At 41.3% G+C, this 16030-nt stretch overlaps 1 protein-coding gene across 2 annotated transcripts in view; it reads right to left on the minus strand.

Annotated features, from left to right (window-relative positions):
* c10h1orf112 (chromosome 10 C1orf112 homolog) overlaps positions 1–15299 on the minus strand; it is a 42790-nt gene extending 27491 nt beyond the window's left edge. For both annotated transcript variants that reach the window (XM_033028246.1, XM_033028245.1), the window contains exons 1-9: positions 14816–15299; positions 13291–13330; positions 11719–11807; positions 10332–10436; positions 7942–8082; positions 3588–3753; positions 3396–3480; positions 2270–2408; positions 576–665 (exon numbers count right to left, since the gene is read on the minus strand). In XM_033028246.1, the coding sequence (XP_032884137.1) occupies positions 576–665; positions 2270–2408; positions 3396–3480; positions 3588–3753; positions 7942–8082; positions 10332–10436; positions 11719–11807; positions 13291–13330; positions 14816–14905 (945 nt within the window). In that variant the 5' untranslated portion in view covers positions 14906–15299. The remainder of the gene's footprint in view (positions 1–575; positions 666–2269; positions 2409–3395; positions 3481–3587; positions 3754–7941; positions 8083–10331; positions 10437–11718; positions 11808–13290; positions 13331–14815) is intronic.
* Between the last annotated feature and the right edge of the window lie 731 nt (positions 15300–16030).

Consider the following 16030-nt stretch of genomic DNA (forward strand, 5'->3'; position numbering starts at 1 on the left):
GACGACAGTGGTCTTCGTAACGCAGATGGGAACCACAGAATGGAGTGGTGAGATGTTAAAGTTGTCTGTGAATACCACTGCCAGCTGGTCTGTACAGTACCCAAAGATGCTTCTGGACTCCACCCGAGCCAGTTGCTTTCTGTGGATTCACGCTCAGGAAGGTCAATCTTACGTTTGCCTCATAATCGTTGGTACAGGTGTACCAGAGATGCAGGGGGCCTGTGACATTGCTCTACCAACCTTTCATTCAAAGCGAGAGTAGAATGCATTGATCTAATTGGGGAAGGACCGATCGTTGCCATTGATACTGCCAGCCTTTGCTTGGTAGCCTGTTATAGCATGCATCTGCCCTGCATCTACTACATATAATCCCATTAAAGGGATTTGAGAGGAATGGGGGAGAAGAGGGTGTGGAATTTATGTCCCACCAATGCAATTGTTTAAATAAACCTTCGAGAGATGTATTGCTCTTTCCATAGAAAAATGTTGTTTTTCTCAAAATTGATCATCAATGAATGTTTGAAACATTATATTGACAAAATTTCATAGCAGTTAATAATAATATATTATATTACCTTTACATAATGTACAAGTGTGTTGGTAAAAAAGCGGCACAGCTTCAAGGTCTTCTGGAAGAGTTTGCAGTCTACACTGTTGGTGTTTCCCTGAAAGAAATGCATATGCTCAATAAAATGTAAACCTTAATACTTTTAGATCAACTCACCGAAGTTAAAACTAAAACTATTAAATAAATTTAAGAACAGTGACACGTTAAAGAATATCTCAGTAGCAGTTTACCAACAACATATTTTAAGGTATCTCTTGGAAACAAATTAGGTGTGCTAATGAAACAATTTCATAAACAGTGTGGACACAGAAAGCACACAAGAAATTGTTTGAAGTTAGGATTTACAGGTAATTCTGCTATAGCATTGTAGTTGCATCCTAAGAAACATCGTGTTGTAGAAAATAGACTAAAAAACCAATTGCATCATTGGGGGGAAAAAGGGTTGGGGCGAATTTCAGATGTAATAACAAAGATCCCCCCCCACACATGATCAACCATTGATCACCCGTTCACATTAGTTCAATGCTATCCCACTTTCTCATCCACTCCCTACACAATAGAAACAATTTACAGAGGCCAATTAGGCTACAAATCTGCACATCTTTGTGATGTGGGAGGAAACCAGATACCCAGAGGAAACCCACAGTCACAGGGAGAATGTGTAAATTCCAAATAGATAGCACCCACAGTCAGGATCGAACCTCAGTCTCTGGCATGTGAGGCAGCAGCTCCACCAGCTGTATCACTGTGTTGACATTGTTATTTTAACTTACTTAGAGATACAGCATGGAAACAGGCTCATTGGCTCACTGACTACACAGTGACCATCAATCACCCATTGACAGTAGTTCTATGTTGTCTCACTTTCTCATCCACTCCCTACACACTTGGGGCAAATTACAGAGAGACCAATTAACCTAACAGACAGCGCCCGATGTCAGGATCGAACCAGGGTCTCTGGCACTGTGGGGCAGTGACTCTACCAGCTGTGTCCCCGTGCGGAACTACCTGTGCAATAAAGACGGACACTGTAGATGTATCCAAGATGCATCTATCAAATACAATAGATTGATAGGTAGGAGGAAGAAGATAAAACAGTTCCCTAGGTTTATTATTAAATACATCTGCTACACAGTTTGTATTAGTGATTAAGCCCAACGGTAAATTATTTGTAGTACTTTGCTAAGATAGCTATTGGCACATTTGAACATAATTTCAGAAAATACAAAGACAGCCATTCTAAATCTTCATTATGACGTCATTAAAGATAATGTGCTGATGTAGCACTGCGTACACATGACCTAACAGAAATAGATATTTGCCTCTGGCAAAAGGATGGTGGATGAAGGCAGCCAGTCCTTCAGCAATAATATGGTCTGTCAGCATTTGAGCGCAACCACAAACATGAATTATCACATCATTAAGTCATTATATGCATCTGAACACATATCAGTGACTTCAAAAACACATAAAAAAATATATATTGAGTTTATTGTGTCTGCTGGTTCAGGCAGCAGCCAATAAACCTTTGGCATTACCCTATCCCCATCCCATTAACGCTCGCCTGGATAAAGTAGGCTCTCAGCTGTCCTACTTCAGAAAAGATAACTGTGAATTGAGCAGCTGATAATGACTGTTGTGCTCTGTCAAATGTCAGACATAATACAAGATTTATATATTTGTAAATTAATTCATAGTTACCTCTACCGCTGGCTGGATCATTTGTTCAGCAAAATGCAAGCATGAATTGAACGAATACAGAATGTCTTCGCAAAGACCAGCAACAAGTCTGTCATGTGGCAGCTTATCATCAAGCAATGCCCGGTGCTTCACACTTATTCTAAAATAAAATGGCAAACTATTACAAACAAAATCTGATTGATAACTAGTTTTCTCCAAAAATCAACAGTGAAAGAGATTTTAATTTTCATGAAAGGCTGCTGCACATTTATTTGTTTACAGCGCCCTAGTGGGATAGTTGTGTTGCCTTTCATTATAATACAATAATAGAGTTTGTTAAATTCATACTTCCCCCAACCCCCCCCCCTTCATCAAGAATAGCTAGAATTGGATGGCCAAATAATTTTCTTTGTAAAATAACCTAAAATACTAACATCAATTTATAGAAACATAGAAATTAGGTGCAGGAGTAGGCCATTCGGCCCTTCGAGCCTGCACCGCCATTCAATATGATCATGGCTGATCATCCAACTCAGTATCCCGTACCTGCCTTCTCTCCATATCCTCTGATCCCCTTAGCCACAAGGGCCACATCTAACTCCCTCTTAAATATAGCCAATGAACTGGCCTCGACTACCCTCTGTGGCAGAGAGTTCCAGAGATTCACCACTCTCTGTGTGAAAAAGGTTCTTCTCATCTCGGTTTTAAAGGATTTCCCCCTTATCCTTAAACTGTGACCCCTTGTCCTGGACTTCCCCAACATCGGGAACAATCTTCCTGCATCTAGCCTGTCCAACCCCCTAAGAATTTTGTAAGTTTCTATAAGATCCCCTCTCAATCTCCTAAATTCTAGAGAGTATAAACCAAGTCTATCCAGTCTTTCTTCATAAGACAGTCCTGACATCCCAGGAATCAGTCTGGTGAACCTTCTCTGCACTCCCTCTATGGCAATAATGTCCTTCCTCAGATTTGGAGACCAAAACTGTACGCAATACTCCAGGTGTGGTCTCACCAAGACCCTGTACAACTGCAGTAGAACCTCCCTGCTCCTATACTCAAATCCTTTTGCTATGAAAGCTAACATACTCTGGATGAACAGAAAATTAGGAGCCAAAGAAAATCATTTACCAATATAAACTGTACTTACTTAATAAGGAACTTCCATGTGTTAGCATGTAGAGCATGATCCATCTTAGAAATGACCGAACAAATTTCCAAAACACTGTGAACCACTTGAAAATGGGAGATAGTTTGAAATAAGCAATTACAAAATAAATTATAAAAATAACTTACAGAAATAACAGACCTTAAAGTTAAAGATAGGATATTCTGAACGGACCTGTCACCATAGATTCAATATCTTCATCAGTGCTGGTTGCCGATTCCAAAACTATACGATCCAACAATTCCATGAATTGTTTTTGAAGGGAATAAGCTTCCTTAAATAAAGACTGCAATATGTCTGCAACCAAGTCCAATCGACCACCGTACAAGGTCTCGCTCTCCTAAATACAGATTTTAAAATGTTGTAATCAGTGAACAATCTCTGGGTAAGGCAATAATTTGTTACCTTAAAGTCATATCATTGATATGAATTTATGATGCCCATTTCGGAATTTGTTTTTCACTCAGATGCTTAGCCCAAAGGCAGAAACTCAGCTTAGATTACAAACTGTTCTGTTATTTAGTTATTTACACACTTGAACAAGTCATGTTGAACAACTATAGAAATACACAAGATTTACAACAGAACTATTCTGCTGTCTCCCTATTGTAAAATAATTATGCTGATCTGAGAATGGAAGGGCGAAGAAAGTAAAAATAATGTGGAAAGGGAAAATACATGTTTTACTTTGCAGCTTTTATGCTGTAAGGATATTTGCTTCATACAAGATAAATTAGCACTTCACTCAACTTCCATTAAGCAACAGGTGATACAGGTCAACAAGGAACGCAGATAGACACAAAAAGTTGGAGTAACTTAGTGGGACAGACAGCATCTGTGGAGAGAAGGAATGGGTGACGTTTCGGGTTGAGCCCCTTCTTCAGACTGCAGATGCTGGTTTACCATAAAAGACACAGTGTTGATGTAAAGGGCCTGCCCCACTTGGGCGTCATTTGCTCGTCATTTACGCGACATCCTAAAAATTGTTTGGCGCGTCATGACGCGCGCATGGCGCGAGGCGTGGTGGCGTATGCAGTGACGCGCGATAACACGCGGCGCCCTAGGATTTTGCAGTGCTCAAAATCCTCGCGTGCCACCTGCGTGACGTATCCCTTGCGCACGCTGACATACTGACGGCGTAAGCCGACGTACTGATGGCGTACATGCAACGCGTGGTGAAGCATGGTTACGCACGGTAACGCACGAACATTGTCTATGTTAATTTATTATGCATCACCATGCGTCAATGTCCGTAACCATGCGCCGCCCGTATGCCGTCGGCGCGCCATTTTGTGTGTCATTTGAGCGCCGCACCACGTGACCACCCGGGTATAAGGCGCGCGTAGTTTTGAAAAATTTTCACCATAGTATCTTTGATTTACACGGGGAAAATCTTTGCCACGGAGATCGGACTAAGTACGAACAACATCGCAAATGGCTCCCAAAAGAAGCAGGGCCCTCAAGAGCACTTGGCGCGCGACTGTCGTACTGCTAGACGATTTTCGCGCGACAATCGCGCGTCAGTCACTACCAGCCTGTCAAGCAAAGACGACCAAGTGGACAGGCCCTTAATTTAGCAGGTCAGGCAGTATATGAGGAGGAGCCATCTTGGTGAACGGCTGCTAGCCAGCAGCCGTCCGTTTTAAATCCGTTTTTTTAATAGTTTTTAGTGAGTCCTGTTTTTTGTTTGTTGGGGATATGGTCTTTTTAATGTGGGGGGTAGGTGTAAACTTTATTTCTAGGTCCCTACCTGGTCGGTGTGGCAGCCTTTTCTCCGGGCTGCCCGTCGACCCGTCCTCGTGGCCTACCTGCGGGCTTGGAGCGCCCAGCACCTCGGCCTCGGCGGCGGCACAGCATTGGAGCGCTGGAGCGGAGTGGAGTGGAGTGGAGCGGGCGACGCCTTGCCTGGGTCGCCGCGCTGGAGCTCTGGCGAGCTGGACCACCGAGAGCAACATCTCCGGGCTGCGGGTCTGCGGTGCGGAGAGGCGGCGTGCGGAGAGGCGGCAGTGCGGAGAGGCGGCAGTGCGGAGAGGCGGCAGTGCGGAGAGGCAGCAGTGCGGAGAGGCGGCGCCGACTTTTTCATCGGGAGCCTGGGAGCTCCAAACCGGCGCGGCCTTGTTGGCTTCGGCAGCCGCGGGCTCCAACTAGGAAGCGGCCGTTCCAGGTGGCCCAGCCGCCGAAAGGACTCCCGACGCCGGGGCAAGACCACCCGGTGAGAACGGCCAGGGACATCGGGCCTCCGTAGAGGCAATTGCGGTGGCCTCAATAGGCCTGACTTTGGGGTGAACATGGGGTGGGGACTGGACATTGTGCCTTCCTCCACAGTGTAATCCACTGTGGGGGGATGATTTTTTTGTCTAATTGTAGTCCTGTAGGTCTGTGTCCAAGATGGCTGCCGTGAAGAGAGAGTGGACGCTGGCGCGCTTTGGCTGCCGCTGCTCCCTCTTCACACTGTGTTTTTGATTTTCTGTTTTTGGATTGAATTCTGTTTTTAATTTGTGTCTCTGTGATGTCTTTATTACTTGTTATATTCCGATATGTTATTCCGATTACTATGTAAGGTGTCCTTGAGATGTCTGAAAGGCGCCCATTAAATAAAATTTATTATTATTATTATTATTATATCTGGAGAACATAAAATAGGCAATGTTTCATGCAAGACCCTTCTCAGAATATGTAGGAAAGAACTGCAGATGTTAGGCAGCATGTATCGAGAGAAGGAATGGGTGACTTTTCGGGTCTGAAGAAGTGTTTCGATCCGAAACATCACACATTCCTTCTCTCCAGAGATGCTGCGTACCCTTCTCAGAATAATTGTAGTGGGGGGGGGAGAAAGCTGGAAGAGAGATGGCGGTGGGACAATACCTGGCAAGTGATAGGGGGATTCAGGAGATATGTTTTATTTTATTGGCAGATGGTTGGATAAAGGCCAGAGAGAAAAGACAAGAAGTGTGGGACAAGGAGATAAGGATAGAAGAGACGTGAAATATGAAGCCAGAGGAAGGAATATAGGTGGAAGAAGATGGGAGGAAGGGGAAAGGGAAAAATTATTGTGCATTCAGGTGAGACACAGGGAAGAGAGCAGGGGAAAAAAGGGGGTGGGGGGGGGGGAGGGAAGGAGGGGTGGTTACCTAAAATTGGAAAATTCAATGTTCATTCACTGGGTTGTAAACTAACCAAGAGGAATTATGAGGTGCTGCTCCTCTAGTTGATGTGTGACCACACTCTGGCAATGGAGGCAGCACAGAAAAGAAAGAGAATAGGAAAGGGAATTAAAATGGTTCGCAACCAGAAGATCCAGCAGGCCTTGGCAGACTGATGCAAATGTTCAGCAAAAAGATAACTTAGTTTACATTTGGTCTCAGCAAGGAGATGCAGGCAGTTTTAGACCAGTGAGATTAATTTGCATTGTTCTATAATATGATGCCAGGTTTTGGAAAAATGGTCAACAACTCATTGGGAATGAGTTCAAGAAATCAGGAGATCCATTTCTTGCAGCAATTGAACTTGAAAAGAGCATAACAGGAAATAGAAATTAAATTCAGAATTCAGAGCAAAAGCAGTTAATTGTCCATTGGAAGATTTGGTAAAAAAAAAGGATGATCTTTCTGTTTCAGAAATAAAACTCAAGCTTCTGACACATTGTTCAGTGGTCAATGTCATCGCTTTTACATAAATGTCAGAAAATCAAACTCTCCAAATATTATAAAATCAAAATCTTGACTAATGGCTTTTCTGCAAAAAGGAAAAAGTGCTGCACTAAAGTGTCCTTACACCAGATAAAAGGCTAAACTCTGAACAAAATTCAGGGCAGAACTCCCACCACGTACTCAACATATCCCTCGATTTAAAATGGGCAAATTGATGCAATTCCAAGCATTACAGCTTCACATCTTAGACTACAGGTTGATTGGAATGTCTGGAAAAGAGTGACTGGAATGTGACAATGTCGTGGTTAAGTTAAGTTACTTGAATGGCAGTTATAGACTATTGATAACAAGATAAAAGTTCAAATTCAGTTGCAGCAGTGGGATGTTAAATTCAAGTAATTAAGTAAATGTGGAATTCTAAACAAGATAGTCAACAATAACCATAAAACTACCGGATTGTTGCAAAAACTCATCTAGTTTACTCATGTTTAGGGTAGGAAACCTGTCATTCTGACTTTATTTGGCCTTGATTTGACTCCAGGCTAATTTGAGCACTTAAAGGTGAGAGGGATGGACAATAGCGATGTTTATATTACATGGGCAATTTGAGTAACACGTGCAAACCTTTCTTTGTAGTGATGGTCTCAACTAGAGATGAATAGGTTTTTTATTAAGCAAGATTTTAAACATTTGCTTTACAAAACTTTTCGTAAACAAAATCCTCCCCAGGAGGGGAAAAGGAATTTAAAAAAGCACAACAGGAATGTTACTGCTGTCAGTTCAAGAACTCCAAAGGTTGCCTTTTAAATAGGGAATTTGGGTATGACTGCAAGAGAAGGGCAAACATTTACAACAATAATGTTTCTCATCTATCTCACCTTGCAGTGACAAAAGGTATTCTTGAGGATGTGAATAACAGCCAGCGATAGTGAATGAATATTTTTCAAAACTAGAGCCTCCTCAAATTTGCACATATGATCCACAAGGTTCACCAGAATCTCCAAAATCTGTATCTGGAACTATACAAAATGCAACAGAAATTATATGAACAGTTTGCTGAAGATACTGCACAAATGTTGATAGATCACAAAACTTCTAAAACCAGTGTGACCACAAACTTCGGTTTCAAATGTCTGTCACAGTATATACATAGCAGGTAGAATATGTCGATTATTCAAAATGCAACGCTGATTTGCTGCCAACACTGCTAAACAGCTAAGGTCTGTAGTTCAGCGGGAGGAGAGCCCCAGCAGCCCCTTTCTCCATGCAGTGTCAGACATCCACACAACTAAATGGAGTGTGGCGCCGTTGAGTATGGCTGCCTCGCCTGCAGCTTTGCGACCTTTTTTTTATTTCTAGTTTGTCAAAAGTTTTGTTTTGGAGGTCTTTTAGTCTATGTGGGGAGTGGGGGGGGGGGGGGGGGGGGGGGAGGGGGAAACAGTTTTTTCAAGTCGCTGCCTGGTCGTGGATGCATCTTTCCTCCGAGCCGCATCTTCGCCCCCTCCTCGCGGCCTACCATCTGGATTGGCGCGGCCTTTCCAGCCAGAGACCACCTAGAACTTCAGCAGCGGTGCAGCACTGAAGTACCATCGCGGAGCGGACGATGCCTTACTGGGATCGCAATGTGGAGCTCCGGAGTGCTGGGACTGCCGATTTTAACACCGTGGAGCTGTGGTCTGCGAACTTCCAGCCACGGGCGGCGCTAACTTTAACAACGCAGGGCCCTGGGATCTCCAGTGTTGGAGATCCGTCCAGCTCGGCCTGTGGACTTCGGGAGCCGCAGTCTCCGGTAGGATGCAGCCGATTCGATTCGGAACTCCAGGCCGCTGAGAGTGTACTTCAGACGCCCGAGTTCCATCATCTAACGAGAGGGCCTGAACATCGGGCCACCGATGCGGCGACTGCGGAGGCCTCAATAGGCCCCGACCTCGGGTGATCAAGAGGAAGAGGACTGAACTTTTATTGCCTTCCCTTATAGTGGGAAACGTTGATTCCGCTGTGTGGGGATGTTCATGTTAAATTCTATTGTGTGTTGTGTTCTTTTTATTTGTATGGCTGTATGGCAACCCAAATCTCGCTGTACCAATTGGTACAGTGACAATAAATGTAAACTTGAACTTGATTAACTTGAGTTGTGGTTAGATACAAAACTAAAACCTATTCTGACCACTGAGAATCTGAATGGAGACGGAATAGTTGTAATCTTTATCCACAACTGACACAATTTGTTGCCAATGTAATCGCTAACATGCTGTAGATCTGACTGAGGATGAAACATCAAATATTGATCAAGGACAGGATGCAAGCAGTAATTTTAAACAAATCTTCCAGACCTGGATACAGTACTGAGCCACACAGGCATAGTCTGACTGTTTTGTAAGAATATACACCCAATACATTATCATCAAATCCTATTGAACATGTGGTCAGATAACCAGTTTGATCGTCAGGTACATTCAAGTTAGTTGCTGATTAATTTTGACTGGCTGTCGCTATAATTGTACAAGTGTTTGCTCATTTTGTTATGAAAAAGAGAAATATTGTAAAGTCTACAGGGAATGATATACCAGGCTTTGTAGAACTTTGTCGACTTCAAGATTTCATATAAACCAGTTGTTCGAGTTTCCATGCAGCATGATTGGGAATATGAGCAGAGAATATACTGAGCTGGAAAAAGTTGCTAGAGCCGTGGAGTAAGTCAAGGAGGTCATATTTCAAGATGACACCCTATATATCCAGTATTTCAACATGGCACCCTATATATCCCTTCTCCCCATAACCTCCAACACCTGTACGGTCTGCAAGGACGTTAGGCTGAAGGGGATGTTACTGTACTGTAAGTACAGGCTGCCTCCGCCTTGCGGCCATTACGGTAACAAAAATTTGCCCTTACAGAACTTACAAATCACGACCCAAAGATTTGAGATACAGAATAAAATTCTGTTTTCACAACATTTATGGGGGAAAAAGGTGATATTTTTTCATCTGGAAAGTCATGAAATCAAGGACAAATATGGACCGTTTTCTTGGAATGCAACCCCTTTGTTATGAGAGGGGTTGTCTGCACTTGTTTTCCAGCTATTATTACTTTACGTTGCCCAGCCACATCTTTAATTTTAATCCCCAATTTAGCTGACAAAACTAAATGTCATTTTCTCAAAATGTAGATAAGTCATGCAGCACAACTCCTAAATCGACACTGACTGTTGTTAACAAAGATTTAATTATATTGATAATAATAAAGAACTTGAAATCGAAAAGATTCTACCTGTATAGTGTTCCTCAGTGCTGCCTGCAAGCCTGTGTTCTGACTGGACAACCCTCCTGTATGTTGTGTTACCTCATTTGCAAGCTCATCAAACAATGTCATTGCCTGGCATGAGGAAAAGCATAATGGATTTTTAAACAAGAAAATGTTGGTTAGTGAAAGCAAGGATTATTAAAACATCAAAAAAAATCATTAAATGATGACACTAGCACTCTGCTTAACACTGCTACTCGGAGCATTAATTCATTACAGCTCCTGGTCCTCCCACTCACAGATATGTAACCCGTTCCACTTTTGAAAAGACGTCAAGTTATGCACATTATGCTGGAATATGAATATTCCAGGAATCCGGCGTGAAGCTCTGCCCAGCACAAGGAAACTGGGAGTCGAAGAACTGGCATGAACTGTCTGCTTCCCTTGACTGCATGATACAATCCCAGGAATGTAGTGCAAATCCCTGCCCTCTTCTAGCACTCCCCCATCAATGAATTGCACTTGGCTCAGTGTGGAGATATTACCAGTGAAGAACAGTATGGTTGCTTGGGGCCAGTGTGAAGCTGCTCAGCACCAAGTTGTGAGTCTTAGGCTGATCAGGCCAACCATCTGGAAAATTAACTTAATGTATATGCAGCATAAAAGAGAAGCAAGTCCCCAAGTCTTAAGCAGGTTAGAAGAAATGTTTATTGGACAATGATAAGCATGAACATAATTGATTTAGTGACTGGCACGAGGGTGTTGTGATCCCCGAAATAAAGATTGTACACAAAGACCATCCAGAATAGAGAAACAGATAAGAGGGGAAAAAAAATAAAAAGACTGAAATATCTTTGAGATGTAACCACTAAAGGGTTCCACATCCCTACTGCTGAGTCTTTTATTAAATGTTGTAATAGTAATAAGTGTCCTATTTAATAACCGCGAGCATTAATGAAATGTTTCTATTAAACTGTTGACTAGTCTTTGAATAAATAGAGGTACACTGCTGAAATATTGTCAGTGATTGTACCATTATTCATTAAATGTAATACACAATGTATTAAAAGAAATTAAAACAATTGTCTGACCTCTCGAAAAACAGTTCAATTTAACTTGATGCATGGCGGGAGCAGGAATCACCAGGAATAGCCCAAAGCTGAGAAACGTGCTGGAGTTCCCTCTCCTGATCACCAGCCAGCAATCCAGCTAAGGACTGGCATGAATGTTAGTAGAAAATGAGAGTAAACTTTCTGAAAGGTGTTATAAAACCAGATCAATTGGCGGCTACTTGATACGCACAGAATAGTATACTTGTAATTAGTCCACTTCCACTAAGAAAATCACAAAGTATTCCATATTTTATAAGTGAATATAAGAAACAAAATACATAGAAACTATTAAATGCACATACCTTGGGCAACACTTGAGAGGCAAATGTCTGTTCTATCTCAGAAAGCCTGATATGGGGCAAGAACTTGTCTATAAGAATCTTCAATGATCCTTTAAATAATATCAAGTTATTTAGTTTCATAGTTAACAAACGTTATGTTATGCTTTACTTCACACAGACATTTTTCACCACTTTGCTGTATTTAGTTCCAACATCTATTGCAAAATAAATCATGAAAGGAAAGAGAACACATCAAACAAATCACCAAAAAAGTGCAATAAACACAATTTTACCGTCGGGCCAAATGAAAAGCACAAATATTTGCCTTCATATTAGGAGAAAAAAAATGTGGACAAGAATAGCACGTCTCTTCAACCTAATTTTATAAATACTAAATGAAACCAAAAGAATCTCAGCAGGTAACATGTTCATATTTAAAATTAAATGTTAAAATTCAATGTTAAAATTATGTTACAAAAACAATATCACACCGAGAGGAATCGTTGGATTTAGAAACAAAGCATAACAAAGAAGAAAATTGGATTGAGAGCAATAAACCAAAAAGTTTAATTAATTCCCAACATTATTTTAAGTCTGAAAGAACAAGACTCCATTCCTGGAAAAGTAACATTTTAAGTTTAGTGCTATTTACATTTCTAACAGCAGTAACGTTCACTTACAATTGAATGGACAATTCCTAACTATTTCTGGTTTATATCATGGGTATGAAACAAATGTTCCCACCTTCACATTTTTTTAAATGACAAATCTACTGATGAGGTATCGATGCTGAATGTCTTTGAGGAACAAGACAATGTTCTGATTTCCATGTTCATATTGCACATATATTGACCCCAGAAGTTGCTGTTCAACGAGCTCAATAATGAGTTGTTACTGCTACTAAAAAAATCTGGACCATTAAAGTAGTAAATATACTTTTCAAAATATATCTAGTACATTAGACCCCAGATAAAATTTATTTTGAAACAAATATTCCAGGCAGTAGAGCTGAAGTACATTTTTTAAAGGGCAATTGATTTATTTAAAGTGGAAGGCTGCTTTTTTTCAATTTTGGGTGCAGGTGACTTTTATGGAACCAAATGACCACCAATCCCTAAAAACAGGAACTAGTTTCCATGAGCATACCATGCTTATAAATAGTTCTCTGAGGAGTACAATATTTTGGAAGCTGTTTATTAGGTGCTGAATATTTGCATGGCTGGCTCACAGATTGAACTAGTGAACGACTATTTACTTTCAAGTCTCAAATTCTCTCAACCACCAACAGTCATTGTTTATTCCTAACCTACCCACCGATTTCATGGAAAAAGAGAGTACCAATCAACACATAACTCATTCACAAGCCACGTGCATCACATTGATTAAATTGTTATAGTTAGAATTAGCAAAGTTGCAAAAACTTTAAGAAAATTAATACACAATCAAGGGATGGAAAAGTAGTTCATTGTGAAAGTTGTTAAAAATATTTAGTTTAAATGTAAAGTAATTATCAATTATTATTTCATTTATAAGGTTCATATGATAATTAGTGTGAAGAAGCAAAGACTACTGGTGTATTTAGTTATTACTTACGTAATAGTTTGCTACCACTCTCGCAACATTGGTATATACTGTAAATATTGTTAAAGAGATTATTATCATTGAAATATAGGAATTTATCACAAACTGCATCTTTTAAAAACATTAGTGATGTTCTGGAAGCTTGATTATCTTTGCTCTGCAGAATAGTCATCTAAATTGACCCTAACACATTAACTGCTTCATTTTATCCAGCCTACTAAATGAAAAGAGTATATCTAATTGACTTGCAACTGAATGAAACTCAACTCCAGTGATATCACGATGGAATTAAAATGGGCAGAGGATTAGTCTCTGACCACTGGTGGCTTCACGTACAATCTACTATTCACTCTTCCTTATCTATATTCTGCCCTATGTTGCCAATTAAGATAACACATATAGCCACATCAACACATATAGCCACATCACCACCACTTCAAACACCAGAACTCTGTTGTCAACCTATCGACTTATTTAAAATCCTTTTTTCCAGAAATGGTTTTTGATTAAAAATTCCCAGAATGCAGATAACTGAAGCAATCATACTCCAAGAATGCCCGAGCACAAACATAATTATAAAAGTAGGGTGCAAAGCAGGATTCAGTATACATCTTGCAGTCAGGCTTGCACATTTTCACCTAAACCAGGTCCAGCAACACTCCCAAACCCATTATCAACTTCCTCCACCCTAGTCATCACCATCAGTGTGATCACTTCACCCAGAGTCCCCATCACAGATTGAGGCAAAACGTTGCAGACACAGCATCTAATTTAATCTATTCCCAAGTTTCCAACCTCAAAAGATCTACATTATATAAAACACACCAATCTTCACTTCCAAAACTTCCACTCTTCCATCAGACCTGCTGCTGAAAACTTCATACCCTACTTTTTAATTTAGGCGATCCTTGCCAACTTTTCTGACACTGTTGGCTATATAATTTCTTGTACATTTAGCCATCGTCCCAGGTACACAAAAATACTGGAGAAACTCAGCGGGTGCAGCAGCATCTATGGAGCGAAGGAGATAGGCAACGTTTCGGGCCAAAACCCTTCTTCATTGTCATTCAGCCATTGTCCCATCCTTACTGGCCTACTTCAGCTTCCATCCCACAAAGCCAAACTTAAAATTCCCATTCTTCTGTATAAACTTACATCATGGCTTCTTGTTACTGTGCAAATCTATGCTATGGCATAGGTCAAGATGATGATGAAATCATATCCATATAATTAATTGCCTAACACGTTATTTTCATTGTAAATACATTGTCACATATTGTCTTAGTATACTAACTTCCCTAACTTCATTCAGAAGGTCCCGATAAGAAACTTCACCTGTCCATTCCCTCCAGATGCTGCCTGGCCGTCTGAGTTTCTCCAGCACGTCGTGCTTGGCTCAATATCCCAGCATCTGCAGTTTCTTGTGTACCCAACTTCACTAACGTGTTTGTTAACCTTGTCTTATGTTGTCATCCTAATCAGCTTTATAAAATCAAATCCGAAATATGAAATATCAAGTAAAACAGTGAAAGGATATGATAAGTTCAGGCAAAGCTGCTTTCAGCATTGTCCTGCACATCTCCTCGTTCCACTGGCAAACTTCGTCTATTGTAGAACTCTGGGACATTCTAAAAATTCCTCAGTTTGAAAACTCTCGATTTTCTTTTTTTAAATGTAGAAAATATATGAAGTCCTCGGCGGTGGCTCAGAAATTAAACCCGAATTAGCGGCACACAGGGCCTGCTCCTGGACTCTAAAGAACCTATAGCAAGATCTTTGCAGGACTCAACAGAACCAGACGATTACACCGCCAGTTTCTGGGGGAACCAGTCACCCTGCTATCAAATTCAACATGATCTGCCCTTTTTTTTAATTGCTCGTTCGGAAGACTCTGTCGGCAGTGTGGCTACAATGTGCTTGGTCCATCCCTCTGATCCAACAAACTTCCACAGCCCCACTTCCCTCCTCGACAGTCAAATGTTTCCACCCGCCAGCCTTCGCGACAATGCCACCGGCAGGCGAAAGAAGCCGACTGCGCATGTCAATAGCAAAGATCCTATAGCGGAGCAAGATGGGCTACTCCTGCGAAATGCAATGGGCTGACGTGTAGTACGCTACGGAGGGGATCCTGGGCATTTCCCCGCCCATTGTAGTAACCAGAACCTACCCGACCCGACTCGCAGTGTAATCCAAAGATCTTATAGCAGCGCTATAGGATCTTTGGTGTAATTCTGTTAGTTCACACTTCTGTTAATTCTTGTCAAGAATAAAATTTGACTCTGGTAATTGTCTTTTTTAATGTTTTTTATCATTTATTTTTAAATGGTTCATAGGCTGTGTTTGAGTTGATTTTGTATTAACCGGAACCTACCCGACCCGACTCGCAGGGTAATCTTTGGTCAATAGTGCGCCTGGGCAAATGCTTCTGCACTGCGCATGTGCGCTTGGGCAATTCTTCTGCACTGCTCACCAAAGATCCTATAGCAATAGGATCCTCCGCTATAGGATCTTTGCTGCGCACAGCGAATGCTTTCGTCGATGAGTTTGCTTTGTGGATAAGGTGATTCAGGGAGTTGTTAAGAAGGGATCGAGAAACGTATACGTTGCTCTGCGTTTTCAGGCACTCTTATTAGGCTGAATTCGGAGGTAGCAAGAAAGTTATGAAGACTGAAGGAACTACAGATGCTGGTTTACAAAAAAATAGACACAAAGTGCTGGAGTTCTTCATTCAGAATGCTTATTGTGTGCCATA

Source organism: Amblyraja radiata, chromosome 10 (genome assembly GCF_010909765.2).
Source record: "Amblyraja radiata isolate CabotCenter1 chromosome 10, sAmbRad1.1.pri, whole genome shotgun sequence".
Lineage (NCBI taxonomy): Eukaryota > Metazoa > Chordata > Chondrichthyes > Rajiformes > Rajidae > Amblyraja > Amblyraja radiata.